This window comes from Alexandromys fortis, unplaced genomic scaffold, assembly GCF_014885135.2.
Source record: "Alexandromys fortis isolate MF-2015 unplaced genomic scaffold, M_Fortis_MF-2015_v1.1 scaffold_50, whole genome shotgun sequence".
NCBI classification, from domain to species: domain Eukaryota; kingdom Metazoa; phylum Chordata; class Mammalia; order Rodentia; family Cricetidae; genus Alexandromys; species Alexandromys fortis.
Genome location: NW_026067932.1, coordinates 9,673,490 through 9,700,754, shown reverse-complemented (window position 1 = coordinate 9,700,754; position 27,265 = coordinate 9,673,490). Strand labels below are relative to the sequence as shown.

Below are 27,265 nucleotides of genomic sequence, written 5' to 3'. Positions count from 1 at the left end.
AACACCCGGTTAGAAAGCAACAGAATTATTCTAAACAACACTGTAAAGGCTAATTACAAAGGCAAAAACTCTGACCTGAAGGAAAAGAATATTATTCTATGACTGATTTATTTTTCTAAAAACCTGAAACACACGATTTAAGCACGCGCGCGCGCGCGCGCGCGCGCGCGCACACACACACACACACACACACACACACACACACACACGAGAAAAGCTGACATTCACTAGTCTACTGCACAAGCACTCGGTCACATTTTCTCCCATAAAGAAACTGAGTAACCTAACAGCCTGCAACAATAAATATCCAGACTATTGAGGCAAGCTCAATCCAGTGAGCCTAGAATGGCTAACCATATGTAGAGGAGTTAACAAGCAATTTCATTAGTACTGATACACAATTTTCCATGGACTATATAAACCTTGATTGGACATGAATAACAATGTTCGAAATATCATTGCAGGTCAATTTTATGACGGTTTATTAAATCAAATGACCTATTTGAAACTTAAAAGTGGCAAGAAATGATGTTTACTCTTTTAGATTACTATTTACTTACATGTAATCTAGCTGCATCAACAGCATTTTCATACACATCATCTAAATAAATTGGGAAGACAGCTCGATGCCAGTATAAAAAACAACAGTCACACTGTGTTTGGACTCTACAATATAAGGTAACAGGTAATTAGTGGTCCCCTCAACAACACAAAAGAAAGACTTTCTTTACTCTAAGGGGAAGAGATCTGTCTTCCTCATTGTACATTCTCTGCATCACTGCACCCAACATTACCAAACAAAGTCATAAAACAAAGTCATTTTCAAATTGAGCAAAGGTGATAAAACATTTCAACATGCTTTAGTTTTAAGACTGCTGAAAAACTCAGACTATTAAAGTAAGTTGAAAATTACTTTATTTTCAGCATTATCTGAAATAATACTGTATTACATGTATAACTTACCTGTCTCCAAAGTTAAAAAACAGATTTTAAAAGGAAAGACCTTGGTATCCCTCATGGTCTGTTTCCTTAGCTCTCCAACTCTTGTGCACTCAGCTCTCTCTATTCAGCACGAGTTCTTAGGAGGAGGACCTCTGTCAGATGAGGGCCAGTCTGGACCACACAGCCAGGGCTACACAGTGAGACTCAGTACTTTTTTTGACCAAATAAACCTGTCATATAGAGCCTACAGATTGTCTCTGCTACCAAATTACTAACTCCTTACAGGAGAAGAGAATTACCCCAGGTAACTTAGAGTAAAGGTCCATAATTCTCTCAAGGACTGAAAATTAAATTCCACTAACTACAAAAATATCAGCTTCTCAGAACAGCAGAGAAAATTGTGAACATTAAATGAAAACTGTGCTGTAACGCGATAGTTCCACCTTCAGGAAACCTGCACTCACTTAATGAGAAAAATTTAGAAAAGCATCCCAAACACCTGCAAAAACAAGCCTTCATCAAGTCCGTCTGGCCCAACGGCCAGCCTCTGAGACAGCACTTCAAAGTTCATCTCCAAATATAAAACTACATAAAATGGTGTGTCACAGTCTTCCAGTGGCTTGCAACGAACAAAGCTTTATTGTAAAGCAGCAGTCTGAGTGTCCAGGAGTGACACCAATAAAATAACAACAATTTTATTATTGTTAAAGAACCTGCCCAGTACCCTGAAGGACACTGTTCAGTCTTGTGTGAGCCAATCTTCCAGAGGACTCATGCCTCTGAGAAAGCAAGGCTGAGCAGGACAGCGCTGGAAGACATAGGGGACAGAGCAACTAATGCTCCCTGTGGAACTCACGCCTATTCTCGCTGCCAGAGAGAACAAGAGCTGAACGTGGTGGCACAGCCTGTGATCTCAGCACTGGGCGGCCAGCCTGGACCACAGAGTAAAACAGAGGCCGGCAGAGGGGAGTGTTGAGGACGAGGAGAGGGGGAAGGCTGTTCTGTCGCTCGGGTTCTGACTGGCATCACCCAGCTCTACTTACCGTTCTCTGAGCTCACTGATGAGATCCAGCTTTTTCATGACCACTTGAAGGGGAAAGAGCTCTTCGTCTTTAAAGGTTTTCTATCAGCGAGAAGGGAAAACACGAAGTCTAACACAGTAAGGACAAATTTCTTAGAATAATACATGAACTGTGAATCAGAGGAATAAACTTACCATTTGTGTGCCAACACTTAATGCCAAAGAAACAATAAGTCGCCGTTGCTTCGTACTTGGTCCGTTTAGGGTGTTTTCGGCCAAAACAAGAGCAGACAGCACATCAAGACGCTGTTCACTATACTTTTTGTCTGAAATTACTCTTTTCTTAAAGATCAAACAGAAAATTATTAAGTTTCAATTCTAACATTGTTAAGTTCCAAGAGAAAAAGCCAGTTCTCCATTCTGTTCTCCCTGGCACACTCGGGAGCAGAGCTCTCAGTCAGCTCCGTAACTGCCTCTCAGCACTGCCAGGGCAGCGGATGCGGGGCCTAAACACAGTCACATTCATCTAACAAGATTTAGACACAGGCAGTCCTCAATTCTCTCCACTCTACAGTGATGTAGACCCAGTTCTCACTTTTGGAAGAGCACTCAGTAAGTTCATGAACACCCAGGCTTTATGACAAACTAGGCTTTGGGCTAGATGGTTTCCTCTGACTGCCAATTACATCAGGGAGTAGCAATCTGAGCATATTTAAGGTGAGCCAGGCTGAGTGCTGAGGCGATCCACGCACACCCTGCATAAAGAAACGCCTGTATTATCATTCATGGTCATTTCCCAGAGATTATAATTATTCTCTGGTACAATTCAGGTAACCCTAAAGATTACAAAATGCAATGGATAAAGCACTACAGAAATAATCCACTGCAGGAACAAAATAAAGAGGCTAAATCAGGAAATGCAGATAGAACAGAAGAACAGTAGTTTAGTTACGCCAAGCACAGAGAACACAGTAATCTGCATACCTTGGCTACAGCAATAGAATTAAGAGCCTGATGTTGAAGGTGTTGGGTTATATGTGACACTGAATCCGCCACGACCATGCTTCTCCTGTAGAACATATGCTCTATTGCCTAAAAGAAACAAAAGGAACTCAGGAAAAATTAACTTAAAATTTACAAGCAAAATCATTAGAGAAAACCTTCATGACTCTAAGCAAAGGAAGAAATCTGTAAATGAGACTGGTGGGGGGCAAATATCAAAACACACACGAACACAAACAAACCTGAGGCTGCAGAGACGGTTCAGTCTTCAAGTGCTTGTTTACCTCAAAGGCATGAAAACCAAGTCTGATTTCCCACATCTAGGTAAAAATGTCCAAGCATGGGGGTACAAGCTTACAACCCCAGTGCTTAGAAGGCAGATAGGAGGATTCCTGGGGCTTGCTAGCCTCTTTTGTAAGCCCTAGGACCCTGTCTTTAAAACAAACAAACAAACAAACAAAAAACAGCTTCAAAATAAAATCAATCAGCCAGACGGTGGTGGTGCACAACTTTAATTCCAGCACTCAGGAGGCAGAGCCAGGTGGATCTCTGTGAGTTCGAGGCCAGCCTGGTCTACAGTGTGAATTCCAGGACAGGCTCCAAAGCTACAGAGAAACCCTGTCTTGGAAAAAAAACACAACTCAATCAACATCTAAGGTTGAGCTCTGGCCCTACAGACAGACAGACAGACGAAACGGCACAAGCATAATGATGGAAAAGACAGGCATGCTTGAGAAAGATATCTACTGAACGACACTGGAACCCTCTTCCATGATTCCACTCCAGATTCCACATGACCCAATGATATGGTTTTGTTTGTTTTGCACAAACAACAGAAAACCAAAATAAAAGCAAGTATGGGTTGTTTTTCTTTTTTTTTTTTTTCCCCAAATAGGAAGTTAAAAAAAAGTCACTACCACTAACTATTAAGTGCTGATTATTAAAAACTGTCAAAACAACTTGTACCTACTAAAGACTTAAGAGCGGGTATGGTGAAACAGGCCTATACCCGTCTTCAGAAGGGTGAGGCAGGAGAACTGCCATGAGTGTGCTGGCTGGTTTTATGTCACTTTGACTCGAGCAAGAGTCATCTGAAAGGAAGAAATCTCAACTGAGAGAATAAATCCTGTTGGAGGGCATTTTCTTAATTAGTGATTGAAGGGGAAGGGCCCAGCCCACTGTGGGAGGTACCATCCCTGGCTGGTGGTCCTGGGTTCTATAAGAAAGCAGGCTGAGCAAGCCACGGGAAACAAGTCAAGTAGCATCACCCCTCCATGGCCTCTGCATCAGCTCCTGCCTCCAGGTTCCTGCCCTGCGTTGGTTCCTGCCCTCACTGTTTCTGATGAACTGTTATGTAAAACTGAGAATGAAATAAACATTTTTGGTCATGGTGTTTCATCACAGCCACAGTAACCCTAACTAAGACACTGATATACAGTGAGACCCCATCTCAGAGGAAAGCAAAAAAATACTTGGTAACACAGCTTTAAAAATAAAGAAAAAAAGAATTCTAAGTAAATAAAATTTTCTTTTTGTTTACTAGAAACTTACCAACAAATCTGAATCTTAATTTCATAGCTGGTCTCTTTTGTCTACAAGGATTGATGCTAAGAAACATTTTATTCCTTAAGTGCACCAAGTCTGAAGTCACATGATCACCTCTGTCAGAACACTGCTTCCTAACAAAACCACAGTGCTTTCTCTAAACTACAATGAACAGTGTCATGTAAACTGATCTCATTTCGTATGGACACTTCTAAATAATGGGTCTATGGCACAAATATTAGCACATGCAACTTGTCTATTAACAACGAGGCGCACTCTCCCCATCTGTTGAGATTAGCTGCCAATGAAGACTTAGACACAGTCCTCAATTCTCTCCATTTTACAGTACTGTAGACGCAGGTCCACACCCAGTTCTCACTTTCGGGAGAGTACTCAGTGAGGCTTTGCGCTATTTGGTTTCCCGTCTGTCGGCTAAACAGCGATTACATCAGGGAGTACCAATCTGAGCACATCTAAGGTGAGCCAGGCTGGGTGCTGAGGCGATCAATGCATAAAGAAACGCCTGTATTATCTATCATTCATGGTCATTTCTCAGTGTTTTCTTTCAATTTTAAGTTCCCTTTCTCCTGTCTGTGCTGACATAACCACAAGCACTCTCTTGTCCAGTCACGGAGGCAGATAGCACAGCACGGACTTACCTTGAGAAGCTCAATGAGCCTGCACAGTGCCTTCACTGAGGTTTTGGTCATAGGCTTCTGCATGGACAAGTAGAGATTCATTGTGGTTTTAATGATGGTACTAATACTATATGCATAGAGGAAGCCCTACAAAAGAAAATAAACACTGAGCACAATCACAGGCTTTATCCAGACTTTGTTCTCTATGCATGTAAGCATACCAATAACTGATATTTCTATTATTATTTTATGTGTCTGTGCAACAGAGGGGGTGTTGGATCTCTCGGAACTGGTGTTATACGCAGTTGTGAGCTGCTGGAATTAAACGTGGGTCCTCTGGAAGAGCACAGTGCTCTTCTCTGAGTCATCTCTCCAAACACTCAAAGTCCCTTTAGAAGTCAATTCTTAAAGAATCAGAATTACTCTTCCTGACAAAACACCACACTGACTTTCAAAACTGCCCTTAACAGTTCCCTGGGCTATCAAACACCAGACATTTGCACTGTTGATGCAATGAATACCGGCTTTTAAACATCTTTTCACTTAAGTAAGAAAACCTCTCAGTAAAATGGGTTGTGTGTGCCAGGGACACATCTGATAACTCCTCCTCCTCTTCACTGCTGACACCAGAGCAGGGAGCCGAGTGAGGACTGAGACCCGAGAGGAGGCTTCCTTTATGCAGGCACACAAAGGAACTTCTGAGCACCAGGACCGCCCACCTTCCTCTGCCTAGACCAGTGCTTCTTACGGCCACATCACACATTTACGTTACGATTCCTAACAGTGGTAAAGCTGCACTTGTGAAGCAGCAACAAAACTGAAGTTATGCCTGGTGGTCTCCACAACATGAGTGTCACAGGGCCACAGCACTGGGAAGGAGCCACTGCTCTAACCAATCCCACCGTCCACATCTGTCTGTTCATCCACCTTCTGTCCCCATTTGTTTGTGACAGAATAAGTCTTCTGAAGCTTAGAAGTGTTCTGGAATGCTGCTAAACTCAGAGAAATAAGAGTAAATAATAAACAGACGGTGGATGAGTTTATATTTAAACTTCTGTGCACATGTGTGCAGGTGTGTGCAGAAGCCAGAAGAGGTCACTGGATCTGTCGGAGCTGGAGTTACAGATGGTAGTAAGCTGTGAACATAGAGTTGGGTGATGGAAACTGAACTCAGGTCCTCTGGAAAAGTAACAAGCTCTTTTAACTGCTGAGCCATCTTTCTAGTCCCTCACATGTTTCATTTAAGTCTCCAAAGGATTTAAAACTTCATATTTATTTTTTTCTTCAGTTTCTTTTTAAATTAAAACAAATTTTCATACGATATTTTGATCATGTTTTCCCCTCCTCTAGTTCTCCCCAGTTCCCTCCCCACCCAACTTATGTTCTCTCTCCATCAAATTAAAAAAAGCCAAAACAAAAAGCACAATCACGGAGTTTGTCAACTCTGGCCAACAACTCCTGAGCACGGGGCCTGCCCTGGAGTGTGGCTGGTATTCCCAGTGCCACTCACTGGGGAAAACTGATTTCTCCTTCTGCCAGCTGGTATCAGTGACAAACAGCTTCTCGGCTAGGGGGGTCCTGATTTGACTTTGCCATCTCAGTGCTGGGGTTCCCTCTTGGGGAAACTACACAGGTCTTATGTGTCACAGTACCACAGTCTCTAAGTTAATTCTCTTATTCTAGTTTCCCCTTCACCAATCCACAATACTACATTCTATTTCCCCTTCCTTGGGAGGTCCTCCTCTCCCGTCCCGGTACCTGACCTCTGTGGTTATTCAGATTGTAGAACACATGCCAAACATTTAAAAGCTAGCACCCAAATAAAAGATTAAATATACAGTACTTGTCCTTCGGGGGTCTGGGTTACCTCACTCAGATCATTTTTTTTCTAATTCCAATTATTTATCTGCAAATTTCATTTTTCTTAATGGCTGAGTAATATCCCATTGTCTAAATGCACGATTTCGTTTCTACTCTTCTATTGAGGGTCTCCTAGGGTATTTCCAATTTGTGGCTATTATGAATAAAGCACAATGGCTCAGTAGGTAAGGTCCCTGCTGCCAAGCCTGACAACCTGAGTTCAATGCCTGGGATCCATGTGGTGAAGGAGAACCAACTTCCACCAGTATCCTTATTTCCACATCTGTACTGTGACCCCTTAAGTGCACATACACAAGATAGATACATGTAATTTAAAAAATATAAAAGATAAAAGAAATCCTCATATATCTGGAAAGGAAGGAAGGAAGGAAGGAAGGAAGGAAGAAAAGAGGGAGGGAGGGAGGGGGAAAGAGAGAGAGAGAGAGAGAGAGAGAGAGAGAGAGAGAGAAGTATCTTTTGTTGTTGTTTTGGAGACAGGGTTTCTCTGTGCAGGCCTGGCTGTCCTGGAACTTGCTCTCTAGACCAGACTGGCCAAACTTGCAAGAGATCCACCTGCCTCTGCCTCCTGGGTGCTGGAATTAAAAGTGTGCACGTTTATAAGTACCTTTCAAACCCCCAAAGGGCACTGTCAAATGGCTTAGCAGGTAAAGGCAGCTGCCATCAAGCCTGATGGCCTGATTCTGAGCTTCAGGACCACATGAAGAAAGGAGAGAACAAACCCCACAGGCAGGCCTCTGCTTCTACATGAATATACGCTACCAAACACACAATAAATTAATAAAAACAATCTAAATGTCAAAGTTAAGTTACAATAAAATGTTCAGGTATTTTGAACCAGAATGAACATTTTAAAGTACTAACTTATAGGACCCAGCTACAAAGTCCTGCTTAAAAGCACAGAGCTCTGAATGGCTGTGTTGGCGCACAAGAGTTCCACAACCACTCAGCAAAGAGTATATAAAAGATTTGTTTATTTGGGGATAAACTCGCAGAAAGAGTAGCAGCGATCTGCAGTCCTCTACGAGCACTGGGAACTGGAACTGAATCCAGCAGCCAAGAGGCACGAGCATGGTTTTCACTGCATTTATGGTAGGTGAGACCATGACCAAAGGGGGCTGGTGTCTTAAAGGCTCTGACTGAAGAAGTTCCCACAACATGGCTGCACTAGGAAACCTAAGGAAGTCAACTTTTGCGGTTCTTACAACGTCTTTTATTTATTTTAAACTGTGTGTGTGTGTATGCGTGCGCACGCACATGTAAACAAACATAAATGCAGCTGCCCAGGGGCCAGAGGCACAGGAGGTTCTAAGGCACCATATGGGTGCTGGGAATAAAACTGGGGGCCTCTGAAAGAGCAGCCAGTGCTCTGACCCACTGAGCCGACTCTCCAGTCTCTCAATTTGTTTGATATGCAAAAACAGATCCCCTCCCTTTCACATCTGTGTCCATTGTAACTTCTATAAATTAAATTAAAAAAGAAATTGTACCCAAAAGATTCTAAGAAGAAAATGTGACTACCTGTATAAAAACATTACACCTATTGGTGAGGTCTTCAGCAAACTTATCCATCCTCTGCTCTTTAGACAACATAGACTCCATTTTCATCATCCACGAGCTCACAAAGACGTAGTAAGACTGCACATCTCTAGCAAAGGAAAACATTGAGGTTACTCAGAACACAAACAAAAATATATTTCCATCGCTTCACACTGACAAAACTAAACTGTAGGTTTCTGGCCTTCAACAAAAGTTCTATAAGCGTATGTAAGTTACTTAACCTACACACATTTACTGAGTGCCCATTCAAGCCGGGCACTAACACACTACTGTGCTGAGAACACAACAGGTGAAAACCTGGCTCCATGAGGCTTATATGCTAGAAAGGAGAGATGCACAATAAATCAATAACTAAAGCCAAAGTGATTTTTAAACTGTGAGGTGATAAATGCTTCTTGTGGGGAGGACCAGGGCCTGGGGTGGTCCTATAATTTTAAACAGGGTAATCACAGCACACTCACAGTGTGGGTGATTTTGTGCCAAGACCCAGATCAGTAAGTAAGATGTGCAAACATGTACAAGAAGAGAGTTTAAGGGGTGTGGGTAACAAGTGCAAAAGCCCTGAGACTTAGGGAAAGGTTCCCAGCAGTTAGGTAATAACAAACACCCAGCGTGGCTGGAGCACAAAGGGAGGGGGACAGACAAGCACAACAGAGGTAGAGGGTGGGTGGGAGAGAAGGGAAGGGCCTGGGGAACAAACGGCCTTGGGGAAAGCAAGTCCTTAAGAGAAACCACTGGAGATGAATGGCCACTGGCTGGGTTTAAGAGGATGGCTATCACTTTGGCTGTGTTAAAGATAAGCCATCGTGAGGATGACACCTATGGGACAACTGTAGTAATACAGGAGAAAGGACAACATCTTCAGCAGTGGACACAGGGGCTGGTGGGATGCTCAGCAGTTAAGAGCAATTCCTGCTCTTGCAAAGAACCTGAGTTCAATTCTCAGCACCTACTTGGCAGCTCACAACTGGAGTTACAACTCCAGCTCCAGGAGATCAGAGGCCCTCTGCTGGCCTTTTGTATGATGCCTTCTACAACATGAAATGGTCCAAAAGCTGGCAACTACGATGGTTATTATCTGACATCTTCCCCGTCAAAGTCTCGTGTAGCATTCTAGAGCCTTCCTGAAGCTGATTGCCTCTCAACATTCAGAGACACACATTTTCCTCAGATTTCTCTAAAATTTGCAGACTCCTTATGGATTTAGAAGAGAAGACATGTTTCCCAGTCATCACCCAGCTCATCTCAAGACCCTACAGTTTGTCACCCTCTTAAAAGGTGGAACCTCCTGAGCTCCATCTCTAGCAACACAACAGGCAGACAGACCACACACACACACACACACACACACACACACTCCCTCCACACATCAGTTAGCCCGCTATAATCTTAAAAAAAAGTCAGTCCATTAGACACAATGACACACACCTATAGCCCTAATGCTTAGGAGGCTGATGCAAGAGGAGTGGCAGAATTTGAGGCCAGTCTGGGCTTTCCAGAAAACACCAACCCAGACAGCAAGATCCTGTCTCGAAAGGAAAAAGGGGAAAATCAATGAAACTCTGAAAGTACCAACTGCCATGGTGGAGTAAGTCTGTAACGGGGCACTGCTTGTTAATAAATCCAGGCTTGTACTAGCATTTTAACAGCTCCATCACTGCAGAAAAATGGTAAACTTTTAGGAGGTAAAATACCAACAACATTTTTTGGTTTTTTTCGTTGTTGTTGTTGTTAACATACTGCTACTAAAACCTGACATCTGCCTTTCTGCTTAGACCCTCACCATGAATCTAAATGGAAACCTTGTCTCCCAGTGCTGGTTCCTGCCCTGAGCAGAACTGCATAAATCAGCTATTTTTGTCCACTGACCTATGATTAACCACAGGACACAGGAGTCCTCAGATAGCTTAACAGCTCTCAGATATGCTGGACATTTGTCTTCCTCTCCCTTGTGCAGCAGAGGCCCAATTTTAGCCAATCATCCATTTCTTTCTTTTTTATTGTGTGTGTGTGTGGGGGGGGTATTGTTTAAGACAGGGTTTCTCTGTGTAGCCCTGGCTGTACTGAAGCTCACTCTGTAGACCATGCTGGCCTAGAACTCACAGAGATCCTCCTGCCTCTACCTCCCAAGTACTGAGATTAAAGGTGTGCCCCACCATTGCTCCGCACCAATCACCCATTCCTATTGAAGGTAATAAGATGCATGACCAACATAAGGCCAATGACAGGATACTGCTGCATTCCAATGACACCACATCCAGGTTAACGTGCTAGCAATGTACTCAAATCAGAATGCACAGTTAACTACTAAACATGATGGTTAACATTGGGGCTCTTTGTATAATTTTGTTTTATACATTATTGAAAGGGTACATAGTATAAAATTAAAAATACACAAATAAGCCGGGCGATGGTGGCGCACGCCTTTAATCCCAGCACTTGGGAGGCAGAGGCAGGCGGATCTCTGTGAGTTTGAGGCCAGCCTGGTCTACAAGAGCTAGTTCCAAGACAGGCTCCAAAGCCACAGAGAAACCCTGTCTCGAAAAACCAAAAAAAATAAAAATAAAAATACACAAATAAAAGGACTAAGAATATAGTTTGGGGACACGCTTGCCTAGAACTGCACGAGGTCCTGGATTCAACATCTAGTATCATAGTAGAGAGAGAAGACTCAGAAGAAAAAAAAAGTTGTCTTTCTAGAAGCAGGACTGAATTACAGGAAAGAATTGAGTTAGAAAAAATTACTTTTAAATTTTAGCTTTTGGGACTTTTGATATCTGCACACATTAGCTTTCATAAAGCTTAAATAAAAAGATAGTTCTAGCCTGGGAGATGGCTCAATAGGTAAAGGCACTACCACCAAACCTAACAAACTAGGTTTGATACAGGGATCCAAATAGGCGGATAATACACAAACACACACACACAAAATCCAAAATAGTTTAAAAAAGAGAAGCGAAAGTTCTTAGAAAATCTGGGATCTGGAGGTTCGCTGACAGCACCTGCCACACAAGCCTGAGGACCAGAGTCTGGGTCCAAGCACCCACACAGTAGAAGAAGAGAATGGACTCCTGTAAGCTATCTTGTCTTTTACACAAGCACACCTTTCACACTAGACAAATTAATACAGTGAAAACCAAAGACCCACCCTGGAGACTGCAGAGTGTTAGTGAGAACACGTCACCTGTGGACTCAAGCACTTCCAATACAGGTACCAAACATCCCCTTCACAGTTACATACGGAACTTACTTGGTAAGTGACTGAGCTTTCTGCTGCAGGAAGGTATCCCTGTGTATTTTAATGGCTTGAAGACTTTTTCTGTCTAGAAGTTTGGCAGCTGCTGGCATTTTATGAATCAGAAAATTATCAGGAAACCAAATAATATTGGCAGTTAAAGTGATGGCTGGCACCTGAAATGGAGGAGATTCGAGACAAAATAACTACCAAGCACCTTCCCCCAAGGGTCCTGTTGTGGAAAGAATGAAAGCATGCCTACAGCTGAGGTGAGACAACTTTATTCTGACTAAATAGTAACACAGATTTCACAATAATTAGTAATATATAAGAAGCAAAATGAAATTCAACCTTTCATGACTTTACCTATTGCCAGGGCATATTAATAAAATATAAAGAAACAACCTTAAAGACAGTTACAACAACCTTAAGGACCTTGTGGTCTGTTATTATTTGATAGTGCTACGAAGTTTCAGTTATGAAACCAAGTCATATCATGGAAATAGCAAAGACAAAAATAAACAATGTAACATATTTCTACTTTACTAGCAGGAAGGAGGGACAAGAGGAGACATCAGAGGAAGAGGGAGGCCATGTGGAGAGCACTAACAGTATGCTAGTGTGACCAGGGTGTGGGTGCACTCCTGCAATGACAGCTCTGAGGAGGTGGAGGCAAAAGGATTGCTGAGACTGAGGCCAGCCTGCACTACACAGCAAGACCTCATCTCAGAAATAAAGCAAACAAGTTAATGTGCGCGCGCACACACGCGTACACACACACACACACCACTCCCACACATACATTCATGAAATGCAGTTATTTTCATTTATCACATTGCTCACTTCAAGAATGTGTGTACTCTCAGCTCTATGGTTTTATTTCTGCATGTATGTGTGGTGTGCATGCATGCCTTTTCATGTGTGTGGGTACACACATGTGAGCACATGTATATATTGAAGCCCACGTGACACTGAGGGTCTCTCCCCATTGCTCTCCACTTTAGTCATCCAGAGTTCTAGGACACATGTCAGTATTATCACTAGCTTACCAGATATGGTCTCTGCCTTCACTTCCATGAGTTCTGGGAACCTCCACTCCAATCGTCACAATGTACTACTACAAGCACTAATCCATGATGACAGCTCCCCAGCTCTATTATTTTAACACAGTTTTATATTTCATAAAAGGTAACATTCTTTTTTCAATAACTTTTCATTAGCACTTTTATTAGATATCTAGTTTTATCCAAACTTATATCACAAATTGAAAATAAAAAGTTTCAAGTTCTTACCTTCTTACAAATATCCAATAAAGACTTATAAAACTTTTTATCAACAGTTCGAAAAATTTGAAAATGCAGTACAAAGAGCCCACAAATTCCAACATACTTGTCTCTCTGGTCAATTTCAGAAGGTTCACCTTATAAAGGGACAACAGAAAAACAGAACCAACGATAGGTAAATTGGGCTTTTAAGGACATGTAAACTTGATAAACACTCAAACACAAAATTTACATTACCAAGTTTGGCTTCCACGTTTGCAAAAATTGAGCGAATGCTATGTGCAAATTCTTCCGCAAAAGTGCTGTTTTTCGACACAGATATTCCTCCATTGAGGGAATCAAACTGCTGTTCAATACAGGCCTAGACAGGAAACATTTAGAGAGAAATTCAGTCTCTAGGGAACAAACGAGCAAACACCTAGGTAAGATGAACCACTTGGTACTACACTGGGTCTCATGCTCTTTAATATTTAAATCCTTTGACAAGATATGTGCATGTACTGACAGTGAGCACCATCACACGGCACTCTAACCCCATCTGAGGAGATCTGAGTGAATCAGAGATGAACGGAAGGGATTACTGCTGATGTACTGCAAAGTGGTGAGGTTTCTGTCTGTTTGAGAAAGGGTCTATGTAGCCCTGGCTGTCCTAGAACCCGTTATGTAGGCCAGGCTGGCCTCGAACTCAAGGATCTGTCTGTGTCTGCCTCCCAAACACTGGGATTAACAGTGTGTTCCACCACACCCAGCAGAAAGCATTTTTAAAAGTTTGCAGGTATAAAAGTGTTATGCTTTTATGTCTCTGCACTACATGCATGAACTGCCTATAGAGGCCAGAAGAGGGTATCAGATACCCTGCAACTGGAGGTACTGATGGCTGTGAGCCACCACATGGGTGCTGGGAATCAAGCCCACGTCCTCTTCAAGGCAGTACTGCTGAGTCAGCTCTCCAGCTGCTACATCTTTTTGTGAAGAGTACCCTTTAGGAGCTTCTGTTCACTTAGTTATTACAATTCCTTTCTTAGCATTTCTCCTCCCCTCCCCCTTTGGTGAGTGTCTCACTCTGTAGCCCAAGTTGTCCTCAGATTATGAAAATCCTGCTTGAATTTCCCAAGTACTAGGAGATAATGGGCATGAGCCACAATACCCAGCTCCTAGCATACTCTGTGTAGAAATGTAGCCAGAGTTACAATACCCAACTCCTAGCATACTCTGTGTAGAAATGTAGCCAGAGTTACAATACCCAACTCCTAGCATACTCTGTGTACAAATGTAGCCAGAGTTACAATACCCAGCTCCTAGCATACGCTGTGTAATGTCCCCAAGAGAGAAAACAAAGCCTCTAAGAGACTGATAAACCCACTTTAAAAACCAAGAGCTGGGTCCATCTGTTAAAATTGTAATAATATAGAACTAGACAGACAACTCTGAAGCAGACAGAGATGACACCACCCCTCGGCGCTGCTAAGGTCCTTCTGGGAGGAAGACAACGTGCTGCTTCTGTACTGTCCATATAGGGAGAACATAGAAGTGATGTTTCTAACTAATGTTAGCTGGTTTCAATTTAGAAGGCACGCATCTGTGTACATGTACTGAGTGTAGAGGAATTAACTAAGCTTTTATTTGGCTTTGCTAAGGGTTTTGATTTGTTCTTTGTAGATCTGGGGATTAAATCCAGGACCCTGAGCATACCAAAGTGAACGCCCCACCACTCAACTGCATCTCCAGCCCTTCAAATATTTTTTAATCTTAAAAAATCTCAATCTAGAAGCTAGTAACAAACATAATGCAAATAATTATGTCTTAGATTTTTGTCTTTGTTTTTGAAATGGGATATCATTATGTATCTCAAGATGACCTAGAATTCACTTTGTACACCAGTCTAGCCTTGAAGTCTTGAACAGTTTCCTGTGTGCTGGAACTATAAAAGTGTATCACCATGCCTGATTCAATTTTATATTTTTGCATAGTTTTATTTTAAAACCCTCATTATAAGTAACTTTTTATTTTGTTTATTATTAGACACTGAGTTATACTTTAATATACTAATAATTAATTTTTTATAAGTCAAACCACTTTCTAAAGAAAAGAAATGTCAGTAGTCAGGCAGTGGTGGCACACTCCTTTAATCCCAGCACTCAGGAGGCAGAGGCAGGTGTATCTCTGTCAAGGCCAGCCTGGTGTACAGTGTGAGTTCCAGACAGCCAGGGCTGTTACACAGAGAAACCCTGTCTCAAAAAAAACAAAAAAACAAAAACAAAACAAAAAAAAAAACCAAAAAAGAAAAGTAAAGAAATTCAAAGTATTCTACAAAAGTGTCCCCCGTAATTTGGAGCTGCACCAATCTCTTACCTGAAATATCATTCCATCAAGTAACTGCCCTTCCAACTTCAGCAAGAACTTTTCAAATGGCTTTAATTTTTCTTCCTGAATCCCAAATTTCGAAGGGTTGTGATGGACAGACTTCAGTAACCTTGTAGATTTAAAGAAAGAGCTTAAATCTATCTAATAAATTCTTAAAAGCTAAAAATATTCCAGTAAATAAAATTTTGTATTTGCTATTCCTTCATCGGCTCTCCACGTTGGAAAACACGGATGGAGCAATGTTAATGAAATTCTTATGCTTTTTATCGCCTTTATTCAGCTGCTTATTGCTCTGCACTAACCAAATATTCAGTGACAACTTGTAAACTGAATAAAAACTTAAGAGTGTTCCAGGGTATGTAATCAAATAAATGATATGCAAGGAAGAAACTTTCACTTGCACAGAACCCCAAGGGGAACCTGTAAGCTTCTGCAGCACTGAGCATGCTCACACACATCTCTCTCACAAAAGCCCATCTAACAGCGGGGCTGACTGCCTTCATGAAACTACTGGACACCACAGGGCTGGAGAAACAGTTCAGTGACTCAAGAGCTGAGCCCGGCAGAGGAAACCTGAGCCCAGTTCCCAGCGCTCCCATCAGGTGGCTCACAACATGGGACTCTGGCTCCAGGGAATCCAGCTCCCTCTTCTGGCCTCCCTAGGCATTGACCCATGTGCGGACACACATGGAGACAGGCAGACATAAACACATACACACAAATAAAAATATATATTGGACATGAATTCCTTTTCATTAGAGTCGCTAGGTCTTGTTAAGAATCTGAATAATTTGTAACTGTTTAGTTTTACCAAGCTAACACATCAACTGTACAAACTAAGTATTTTAGGGGGCGTACCTTTTGTACATGGTCCAATGGTCTTTCAGTGTGACATGATTGTCAACAATTTCATCCAGGGTAAGTAAAACTGTTAGCAGTTCTCCCAAGTGCTCATACATAGTCTGTCAAAAAACCTTTAATGATTATCATTTAGTCACTCGTTAGAAGTCTCATGTGAACTTTTAAAGAAAAACACATGTGGGTTTATTATTAAATTGGTAAAAGGAGGCACCAATTGGCTTATTAACTACAGTTCTGAGCTTCAAATGGTACTAGCCTAAATACAATATATTTTACCTAATATTTCTTCCTTAATTGTGACGCTGCAGATTTGTTCACTGGCAACAGAAAATCTGCACGGAACACTACCGGGAAAAACTACAAGAGGCAGTGCAGAGTAAGATGCCTTGACAACTGCATGGACGAAGGGAACACAAGAACAGGGGTGGAGATGCTAGCATTATCACACTTCTTATACAAATTCCAAAATAAAATAGAAAAATTAACTTTTACCTGAAAATGAACTCCAGTTGTCTCTATAATTTTGGGTCCTATCCTATGAGAAAACAATACCAAAGTTTAAAAAAAAAAAAAAACACCTTTATGGTTACAGTTCATTCTAAATTCAAGAAACCAATACAGGAGCAGAAACTCTGACTTGTCTGGGCTACGCCTGCTATGTGGCACTCACGGGTAAAGACCTGACAACTGGCCAATGACCTGAGTTTCTTAACCCTAAAGGATGAGCCTTGGCATAGAAGTAGAGGAAGCACACTGATGAATTATGAGTCTCTCAGTTAGCAACTATTATCTGTTCACTCTACCAAAACTGGCACCTGGAGAGTCCTAAGAACAAGCCAAACTCCTTCAGTTCTCACTCCTGCTAAGAAGCAATGAACCACACCCTCTAGGGTTACACCACTTACTTCCTTCTGAACTTAATCAATATAGTTCTTAAATATCAAACTACATATGAAGTATTCCAGAATACAGGACGCACATCTAAAGTTGAACAAAATATTTAACTATTATCTTTCTATAGCAGGAACGAGGAAGAGTCCCCAGGTAGTGGGGGTGTGTGTGGAGATCTGGGGCTACCATCCTCTGCACTGAGTGGGGGAGGGGACTGCCATCCTTTGCTCCTGGTGAAGAGCCAGAATACATAAAGACAGCAAACTGAGGAGCTGGAGAGATGGCTCAGTGGTTAAGAACACCGCCTGCTCTTCCAGAGGTCCTGAGTTCAATTCCCAGCAACCACATGGTGGCTCACAACCATCTCTAATGAGATCTGGTGCACTCTTTGGCCTGCAGGCATACATGCATACGGAATATTGCATACATAATAAATAAATAAATAAATAAATAAATAAATAAATAAATAAATAAATAAATAAATAAATAAATACTAAAAAAAAAAAAAAAAGACAGCAAACTGACCAGACGTCCCCGAGAGTGAGGTGATAAATGTCCTCTACCCCCTCACAGCGTGGTACAGCAGGAACAACAAATGGACTGCTGACCACAGGAACAGTACCAGAGCTGCCGTGAGATCGTGGTAATGCCACCTCTGGGTCTTGGCTCTCACTGAAGTATGAGTCACATCCCTCAATAGCGGTACAACAGATGTAGAAAAATACCAAGAACTGCCAAAGGTTAGATGTAATTTATGGTGATAAGAACAGCAAGGGCAATGGAAATTTGATCAGTTCTTAATTTAGGGTCGATCTGGAAGATCATTAGAATTTTAAGTTCTTTTTCAGTGTAGACTGCCTACACTCGCTCCATCCCCAAGACTCTGAAGTTTAAGAAAAGTCATATGACCACTAAATGTACGCAGGAAAAATAAATAAAACACTGTGTGTGAACTAATTCTGTATCTATAGTTTTTTTCTATCGTGAAATATCTTTAAAATTTTTTGTCCAACATTCTCACGCTGACAGAAATCAAGTTCGTAACCTGGTGAAAACTGCAGCTCATTAGTCTATAAATACAAACACGTCCAGCAGTATCTAAACATCCTGAGTGTACATACTGAGTAAATAAATTAATACAAAGCTATTTCAAATAATTCCTTTTCTAAGAAGTACTCCCTCTACTTCATCAAAGTCAAACAATGCTAAATTGCATTACTTGTTGCTGATGTAGAGGGCAGCCAACTGGTGGATGACATTCACCACCACCTCATAGCACCTCGAGACAAAACAGGACAGCTCCTGAAAGGACAAGGAGAGTATACATCACAGGGTTGCTTCAGGAACGTCACGACATTTGGGCTGAACGTTCTAACACAACCCAACCCCGGATACCCAGCAGCCAGACATAAGCCGCCCTCAAGCAACACTTCCCTCAGCTCCTGCACAGCGGGTCATTCCTATCTCTGCTGCCCCTGCACTTCACTCTCGCAGTCTGAGTCTCAGTTTTAGTTACTCATGCAGCTCCGAGATGAAAGGGACAGCCCACCCCTGCCCTGTAAATGAATGACAATGGCTTCCAGAAGTGTGACCAAGACAGAGCAAGGTCCACTAGTCACTAGGTTACTTCATGTGTTATCTTTGGTCACATATATGTACCTTGGCATACACCAACTGCAATATCACTTACCCCAAAGATGTTAATTCACTCTGCTGTGCCCAGACCTCACCCACTCTAAACTATAAGTCCTGAGCAAGAGTTTTCATTGCTTTTATGTGCTGGTTTCCTCCATCACCAAGAGCAGCTGCGCGCGCGCGCGCGCACACACACACACACACACACACACACAAGCACGCCCACACACACACAAGCACGCCCACACACACGCACAGCCCACTGAACACCTCAGATGAACTCTGGAACAGTAAACTTTTTTTTTGACAGTAAACTTTTTACACAGCTTTTAGTGACACACAAACAGAATTTGAAGTCTTTCAAAGTAAAAAAAAAATTTTTTTTTAACAGCTTTTTGCTACATAGGCCAGACTAGCCTTCAACTCATGATCCCAGCTCAGCCTTCTCAGTGCTTGGAGTCCTAGGATACAGGCATTATCAATGTGCTAAGTAATAGATTTTAATTTCAAACAGCTCATTTTACATGTTATTAAACTTCTGAAGGTTAAATGATAGCAGGAAAATACAAAATACAAAGCACAGCAAAAAGGCAGAAATAAGTTCGGATTCTGTAAGACAGAAATAGATGGAGTCAATTAAAAGACTGTCAGACGGTATAAAAAAACAAAACCGGAATCCATCCATTTGCTGTTTTCCCTCCGATACTGAGAAGCACCACTAGCTCACTTGGATGTTTCACAGACACTAGAGCACTCCCGGACAATCAGTACACTGGAGCACAGCTAACAAGGCTCCTGCACGGTCATGCCTCTGTCCTAACTCTCCTGCTGAATGTGTGAGCACCTGTGTACAGGTATCCACATGGAGGCCAGAGGCACTGGATCCCTAGTGAAGTTACACGTAGCTGTGAGCCCCCGATACTGGTCTAAGGAATTCAACTGGGGTTCTCTGGAAACAGTACATGCTGTTAACCAGTGAACCAAAATGAGCTCTCCAGCACACAATTTTTTTTTAATTTTTATCTTACCTTTTTTTTTATGATCTTGTCTACATGTGTGTCTGTGCCAAAAGAGGGTACTGGGTCCCTCCAAACCAGAGTTATAGACAGCTGTAAGCTACCATGTGAACAGGTGCTGGGACCTGGGAATCAAACCTCAGAATTGCAGGGAAGAGCAGCCAGTGCTCTTCATGGCTGAGCCATCTCTCCAGTTCCCACCCCACAAAAAATTTTTAAAGTTAAAAACAATATTATTCACAGATGAAACTATACAAATCAAATTATACAAATTATATAATCTATCAAAACAATTTTAAACAACTGTTCACATCTCTTGATACCTTATTCTCCAAAATTCCCTTAGAAACAGTTCAGGAGTCACGATGGCCTACACTATAACCACACTAACTGCTTTACTCTGAGTGCACAAGTCACAACTTTTCAATCATGTGTAATTTCTATGCAAAATTACAAAGAGAAGACTCAGCCAGACATAATGAGGCACACCTTTAATCTCAGAATGTGAAGTGCCTGAGGCAGTGACCCTCTTATAAGTCTGAGGCCAGTGTAGTCTAGACAGTGAGCTCCAGAACAGTCAAGGATACCTAGTAAGACCCTATCTTGAATAAATAAATAAATGGCTCAAGAGAAAGTTAAAAAAAAATTAGCTAACTTAAAAAAAATAGTTACCTGTAAGAATGAAACGAATCTCCCCATTTGAATTTGGCAGTCACCTTCCACCATACTGGAATCTGAGGCTTTAAAAAGCAGCATGAATTTTATTTCTCTTTTTATTTAAATCCAGCAACAAAGACAAACAATTCTTTCACTAGTGCCCAGTACTGAAACACTGGACTTTTAACTCTGAAGAGAAAAATGGCAAAGTCATAAACTATATACAACATCCAGCAGCCACGCCCGACTGCCACGCGAACCCCCACACCGGTCCCATCACAGGACTGAGCTGACACAACACATGCCGGCTCTAGAGGGTCTGCTGCCACTACTCCACTTCTCACTTGTTAACCAACGAGACAACTCAAGGTCAGGGCTGGAGGGCGGCTCAGCAGCTCAGAACACTTGCTGCTCCTCCAGAGGACCACAGTTTGCATTTCCAGCACCCACATAGGGAGGCCCCTATAGGCACCCACATACACAAAATAAATCTTTAAAAATTTCTGAATGTTTGTTTTTTCTAATCTGTTAGCTTTTGGCTCACTTCAGTTTCATAAAAGGCAGCAACAAATGCAATTCTAAAATTTGAACTTACCTCCTTCACCATAAAACAAAAGGCCATTGTAAAACTTAGTTTCCGCCTGTTTAAAAGAAAATCAAAATAATGTAAAAGGTTGCTTTCAAATCCTAAACTCTCTTAACGCTCTAATGACACACGACATGGCTTACACATAATCTCAGAATCTGCTCTCAGATGATCAACTTCTCTTTACAGGGCGAAGATCACCACTGACACCAAGCTGAGCGTGGTCCTCTAGCCTGTGCTCCATCATCTGAGCACCCTCAAGACCACGCATCTCCCCAACAGTTTCACCAATGTCTCCAAATCCAAATCCATATAAAAAGTTTAAACTTAAAAGGAAAAACAACAACAAAAAGCTGGAAGTGGTGGCGCACACTCAGGAAGCAGAGGCAGGCGGATCTCAGTGAGTTCCAGGCCAAAGTCTACAGAGCGAGTTCCAGGACAGCCAGGGATGTTACACAGAGAAACCCTGTCTTGGGGAGTAGAAGGTAGGGAGGGGGCGTACCTCTGGACTGCCAGCACACACACCACATATACTACTCTGGAGGCAGGCCAGCCTAGATTCAAACTGCTACTTTTAGCAATACCCACTGTAAGCCCCAATTTCTCAACCTGTTCCTCACCTGCTGAGTCCTCACCCTACACATAACACAGTAACCACTCAATGAGTGCCAGATTATTCTAAGTCCTCCAGGACTGCTATTATTTTAAGTGGGTCAGTATTTATTGCACACTGCTTTTAACGGATCTTAAAGAAGAGAAACAATTACCTCATACTTTAATTTCTTGATCTCACAACAAAGTGCAGCATACACAGTGATGACTTTGTTTAGGACCTGGTTTCAAAAATAAGGAAAAAGTGAGTGGTAAGCACCAAGAACGTTCTCTGAATGTTCTTTAGGTTAGGACAATTACCTTGTTCTCAGTCTTTATGAGCTCCAAGAGGGAGGACTGCTCATAGGGCAGAAGCTACGGAAACAAAGGCAAAGAACATCTTTTAATTTGAAGGGAAGAAAAAAAAACACTGAAATTTTAAATATATAAAATGAGATTAAATGGATTACAGTTAAACTTGTGTTAGACCCTATAGTCAGTCAGCATTAGCATCAACTCAACTACTATGTTTAAGATAATTTTAACAAAGGAAGAAAGGTACAATCACTTGAGAAACAGCCTGCACACAACACGAGGCACCCAAACAGCTCCAGCTGTGCCCAACAGAAAGTGGCTGAGGGTAGGAGGACACCAAGAAAAGACTAAAGTGAGCTCTGTCCTTTCAGACACTGTTATGCAAGCATACACTTAGTAAGATGTCGTAACTAAACGGGCCAAACTTAAGTCATTACATCTGATGCAGCTTCATTTCTGCCTGGCTCTAAAGCTTTCCTGATTAGTAACTAAAACGAGTTTTCTATTAAGTGAAAACTGGACCTTTCTTTTAATTACATACTAACAATAAAGTACATACATAAATTAAAAATAACTTCTCTCATTTAGTTTGCAATTTCTATTTATAAAGATCTTATCAGAATCTATAACTGTTGCAGAGCAGGAACATAAAATAATTTCCCAATAAACGGACTAAAGAAAGGTCCCAGGGTAAGCTGGAAGAGAAAGGGCTGTACAAGAGGGTAAATATATAAAGAGATTTTAAAGTTTCTGTTGACGGAAGACTACAGCTGAGACAATTTCATTGTTTCACAAAGCCATGAGGCTTCATTTCACATCCATTAAGATAGGGTTGATTTTAAAAGACAAACAATAACAAACTTTGGCAACAATGTAGAGAAACTGAAACCCCCATATATTACTGATAGGGACTAAAAACAGTGTGGCCGCATCAGGAAAAAGATGAGAAGGGGGTCAGCAAAATGGCTCAACAGGTAAAGGCCCTTGTTACCAAGCCGGGTGATCTAAGTTCGGTGCCCAGAACACATATGGAAGAAAAGAACTGGCTCCTACAAGTTGTACTCTTTCCACACACACCATGGCACAGCACATGCACACAAACACACACAAATGTGTACAATAAAATCCTCAGAAAGCAAAGCTACCAAACAACTCAGTAATTCTGCTTCTAGTATAATGCATGACATGAAAACATGTGTACATAAAACCCTAGGACACATAATTAGCATTATTTCCAACAGCCAAAACTGGAAAACCTAAATGTCTATCCCTAAAGAATGGACAGCTCGGGCTGGAGAGATGGCTCAGAGGTTAAGAGCACTGGCTGCTCTTCGGGAGGACCCGGGTTCAGTTCCCAGCACTCATATGGCAGCTCACAACTCTCTGTAATTCCAACTGCCAAGGATCCAGCACCCTCACTCAGATACACATGAAGACACAACACAATGCACATAAAATAAGTAATTGTTTTTAAAAAGGCATTCCCACATTAAGATCCCCAATTTCACTCCTTTTGGGAAATTACAGTAATGTTTTCTATCTTCATTAGAATATGAGGTGGATGAGCTCTGTGCTCAGCAAAACTCAGTGAGAAATCCTTAAAAATCTGTATATTTGACTATGTGTAAAATAGCTACAATGAAAGAAACAAAGCCAGTGTGTCCATCTAGCTCTTTGTTGAAGATCAAAACAATGACTAGGTGGAATAATTGGACTTTGTGTTATGATACTGTAAGGTTGCCATTCTTTCAGAAATATATATATATATATTTAATGAAATTAATTCAGACCTTTAATGCTATAGGATCAAGATTGAAATCCCAAACATCTCCAATCAAATCATCCAGTGCGTCCTCAATTCTTCTCAACTGAGATGTATACTCCTCAAGGAATTTCCCATAGTTCTTAAGCTGGACTTCAGCATGAATTTCTAAATTGTAAAACAGAAAGTTACAATTACAACTACTGAATGGCAGAACACTAGCTTCAAGTGATCTCAGTAAAGCAGCAAAACACAGTCAATGGCTACCTTGGAGTACCTCACTTCATGGAAATAGGCTCCAAAGTTAGAGTCATTCAGCTTTTAATTTTCTCCAAATATGTCAAAGTACTCAAAACCTGCGGCCCTTACCCTAGGATCTGGGGCTACCAACCAGCCCGAGTATTGCCTCAGACAACCCAGGGTCCAGAAGCTATCCTATGTTTTTTGGTCACACACAACTCTGCTGCAAAGGTTATCAGCTACCTGATGGGAAGCAGGTACAAAATTCTGTGTTGTTATAGAGCAAACTGTAAAAAGGTTGGTTAATTTTATACATAGTAAAATGTTTAAGAATACAATCAAATCTATTTTACATGTAGGTTTTAGACCTGCTACACTGTATTATTATTTCTCTAATTCCCAACTTACCAAAATGCTTTACTTGTTCAATTTTTTAGTTATTATAATCAACATGTATAAGCCAGATAAAACATAATGGCTGAGGTAGGGGCTGGAGAGATGGCCTATCCACTGAGAGCACTGGCTGCTCTTATTACTGGGGTTCAGAGGACTGCGGTTCAGTTCGCAGCACCCACGTGTTGATTCTGTAACTCCAGACCCAGGAGATCCAATATCAGCTTCTGGCCTCTGCAGGTATTGCACACACATGTAAGATAATAAAACATAACAAAAAAACAGCTGGGACCCACAAAATTTATATATTAGTACATGACCTTAAGCTTAAAGCCACTGAAATAAGTTGGATTTTTCAGAAGCCTACTCACCAAAATTAATAAACATTCCATCTTATACCTAAGAATTCATTACTGATTCCAAAAATGCAACTTAAATTCAGTTCTTTGTCGTCTTAAGAAAAGGTTTTTTTCCCTTCAAATTTGAAGTGTGGAGCCATTATGAAATAATGTCCTGACTCACACTGTGGGAAATAAAGACACCTGTCCTCTATTTTGCTACTGAGGCCCTGAATCAGGGGCATCAATTCAGTTCACTAAGACTGCTGTCTCAATATAGCACTCAGTTAATTTTGGAAAACAATTAGTCTAGATATGAATCAAAGTCCAAAAACTAATGGAAACCAGGCAAAGAGAAATCTCTTACCTACAGCTAACAATCCCGTGTTAATGTCTTACTCTATTGTATGGGAAATGGCCAAAGTATCACTTGACCAGCAAATGGGTTCTTAAAGACCGCACGAGAAAAACACGCTCATAGATCAGCTGGTGAGACCAAGGTTAGAAACACCTGAAAACCTGCAGAAGCATTTTAAGCTCTTTGCTGATAAGATATCTAACAGCTCTGAGCTCATAAAAGTTAAAGTGCACACCACACTTCCCTCCCAACAAACTGCATTTCTTGGTTTATTTTTCTTATTCCTTTTCAATTTAGGATACAGTGTTAAGGGCTTTATCACAGCGCATCCACGCACACGTGTGCACAGGTGTGCTTACCTTGTGTCCTCACCCAAGCTCTCTCTCCCCTCCTTTCCCCAGCCCTGTTTTCCCCAACCCTCTAGGGTCTAAAACAATGCTCACGTGGTATGATTAAGTGATTAACTAGCTGATCGGTCTAATTCAAGCTGAAACAAATTCAAGCCCTATATACCTTCATCCCAACTTCGGTCAGATGCAAAACAAAAAAGAACACCTGACAAGGTACAGTTCACTTTAAAACCGAGAATACAAAACCCAAAAGTGGTTATTATCCTTTCGCCCAGATCTTTATGCCGCATACAATTAAGAAATGTTTGCTGAAATACTGCACGGAACAGGACCCGGATGTAAAGGCAACTAAAACCTCAGTATATATAAATCTGCACATGCTAAATCTCTAAAATAATCCGCAATTCAGCAGTAATTTTTTTGAAATGACATTCCTACTTTGGGGAAAGACACACATTTTAAAAATTCTTAAAACAACTACCCCAATTTCTCTTCTATTACTCAGAAGATAAGAAACAAATCAATCACAAGAGTTTCTCTAATATAATTATTAGGTTGGCTTGTACATTTCACTGACACAAACTGCGAGGCTTTTAGGGTTGTACCTCTGATTTTAAAAATAAAACCGGACGACTCGATTTCATTAAGCAACTGCGAAGCAGAGCTTGTAAAAATAACTAAAATAAATTAAATTTGAAAAAAAATTTCAGCTGCAATGACAATTACAGAAGGGTTTTTTTTTAAAACCATATAAAATCAATAAAAGGCCTAGGATTGATAAGATGACATTCCCGTGTTGACTTATGTTTTGGTTTTGGCTTTTATTTTTTTTTTTTAAATGCCAGGAAGAGTTATTTTTCCGCTATCTTCTATGGTTCTAGGAACGCGAACCCAAACTTCATTAAAGTTGATTTGAGAAGTAAAAAAAAAAAAAAGAAAAGAAAACAGGAAACCGAAACGGGAACCCAGACTCTTCTAGAACTGAAGGCTCAGAGCATCTGGCGCCAGCCCTGGGATGGGATGGGCATCCCGGGGAGGCTGGCCTGTCGTAGCGGGCCCCCAGGGAGCGAGCGCCGCTGGCCGGTTCCCCGCCTCCGCGAGGGACACCGGGTACCCGAGCGGCTCGATGCGACCCCGGCAGTCACGCAGCGCCGCGTCCCACCCCACGGGACAGTCCCCAGCGGGCGGCCGCGCCTCCCGGCGCCGTCCGACGTCCCTCGGCCGCGCCACCCGGCCCGCCTCGCCCGACACCCGGAGACTCACTCTGAGAGCCGTCGTCCACGCGGTCGAACTCCCAGTCCGGCGACAGAGTGTCCACGGCCATCGCCGCGGCGGCGCCTCCCACAGACAGAGCACCGAGCTGCCGCGGCCGCGACGCGGGCCTCACCCCAGCTGCTGTCACGGCACGTGACTTCCGGGACCTGGCCCCGCCCCCGTGCGCCACAGCCAGTGGACGCTCGGCCCTGCGGACCGCGGGGGCCTCTGGGAAAGCGAGTCCGTCCGCCTGCGCCCGGCAGGGCCGCCATAGTGACGATGGCTGTTGGCATCCTGCATGTTTTCCCTGGCCTCGCTGCCGTTTGCGTCTGTTCTCTAGCCGCATTCAGTTTCTCCTATGCTGCGTCCAGGCTGTTTAAACACCTGAGGGAACTACTCTATCAGTCTAACGGAGAAAGAGCGGAAATAACGGGGTGGGGACCAACGCAAAGACAGGGTCCTAAACCAGGACACTGCCCTGGCCATCGGACCAAGATGTTTGCCTCACCAGCTCTTTTCTGACTTTACCCTCGCAGTTCCCACCCTGTGC

The 27,265-nt window shown here is 42.1% G+C and overlaps 1 protein-coding gene across 1 annotated transcript in view; it reads right to left on the bottom strand.

The window, feature by feature from the left end:
* Washc4 (WASH complex subunit 4) overlaps positions 1–26,863 on the bottom strand; it is a 47,829-nt gene extending 20,966 nt beyond the window's left edge. The window contains exons 1-19 of the mRNA XM_050145549.1: positions 26,725–26,863; positions 23,811–23,950; positions 22,027–22,080; positions 21,882–21,947; positions 21,124–21,169; positions 20,544–20,611; positions 18,440–18,522; positions 16,822–16,864; positions 16,327–16,430; positions 15,457–15,577; positions 13,342–13,465; positions 13,114–13,241; positions 11,837–11,997; positions 8,548–8,674; positions 5,170–5,295; positions 2,948–3,055; positions 2,159–2,305; positions 1,986–2,065; positions 561–666 (exon numbers count right to left, since the gene is read on the bottom strand). Coding sequence (XP_050001506.1) covers positions 561–666; positions 1,986–2,065; positions 2,159–2,305; positions 2,948–3,055; positions 5,170–5,295; positions 8,548–8,674; positions 11,837–11,997; positions 13,114–13,241; positions 13,342–13,465; positions 15,457–15,577; positions 16,327–16,430; positions 16,822–16,864; positions 18,440–18,522; positions 20,544–20,611; positions 21,124–21,169; positions 21,882–21,947; positions 22,027–22,080; positions 23,811–23,950; positions 26,725–26,785 — 1,893 coding nt within the window. The 5' untranslated portion in view covers positions 26,786–26,863. The remainder of the gene's footprint in view (positions 1–560; positions 667–1,985; positions 2,066–2,158; positions 2,306–2,947; positions 3,056–5,169; positions 5,296–8,547; positions 8,675–11,836; positions 11,998–13,113; positions 13,242–13,341; positions 13,466–15,456; positions 15,578–16,326; positions 16,431–16,821; positions 16,865–18,439; positions 18,523–20,543; positions 20,612–21,123; positions 21,170–21,881; positions 21,948–22,026; positions 22,081–23,810; positions 23,951–26,724) is intronic.
* Positions 26,864–27,265: the final 402 nt, after the last annotated feature.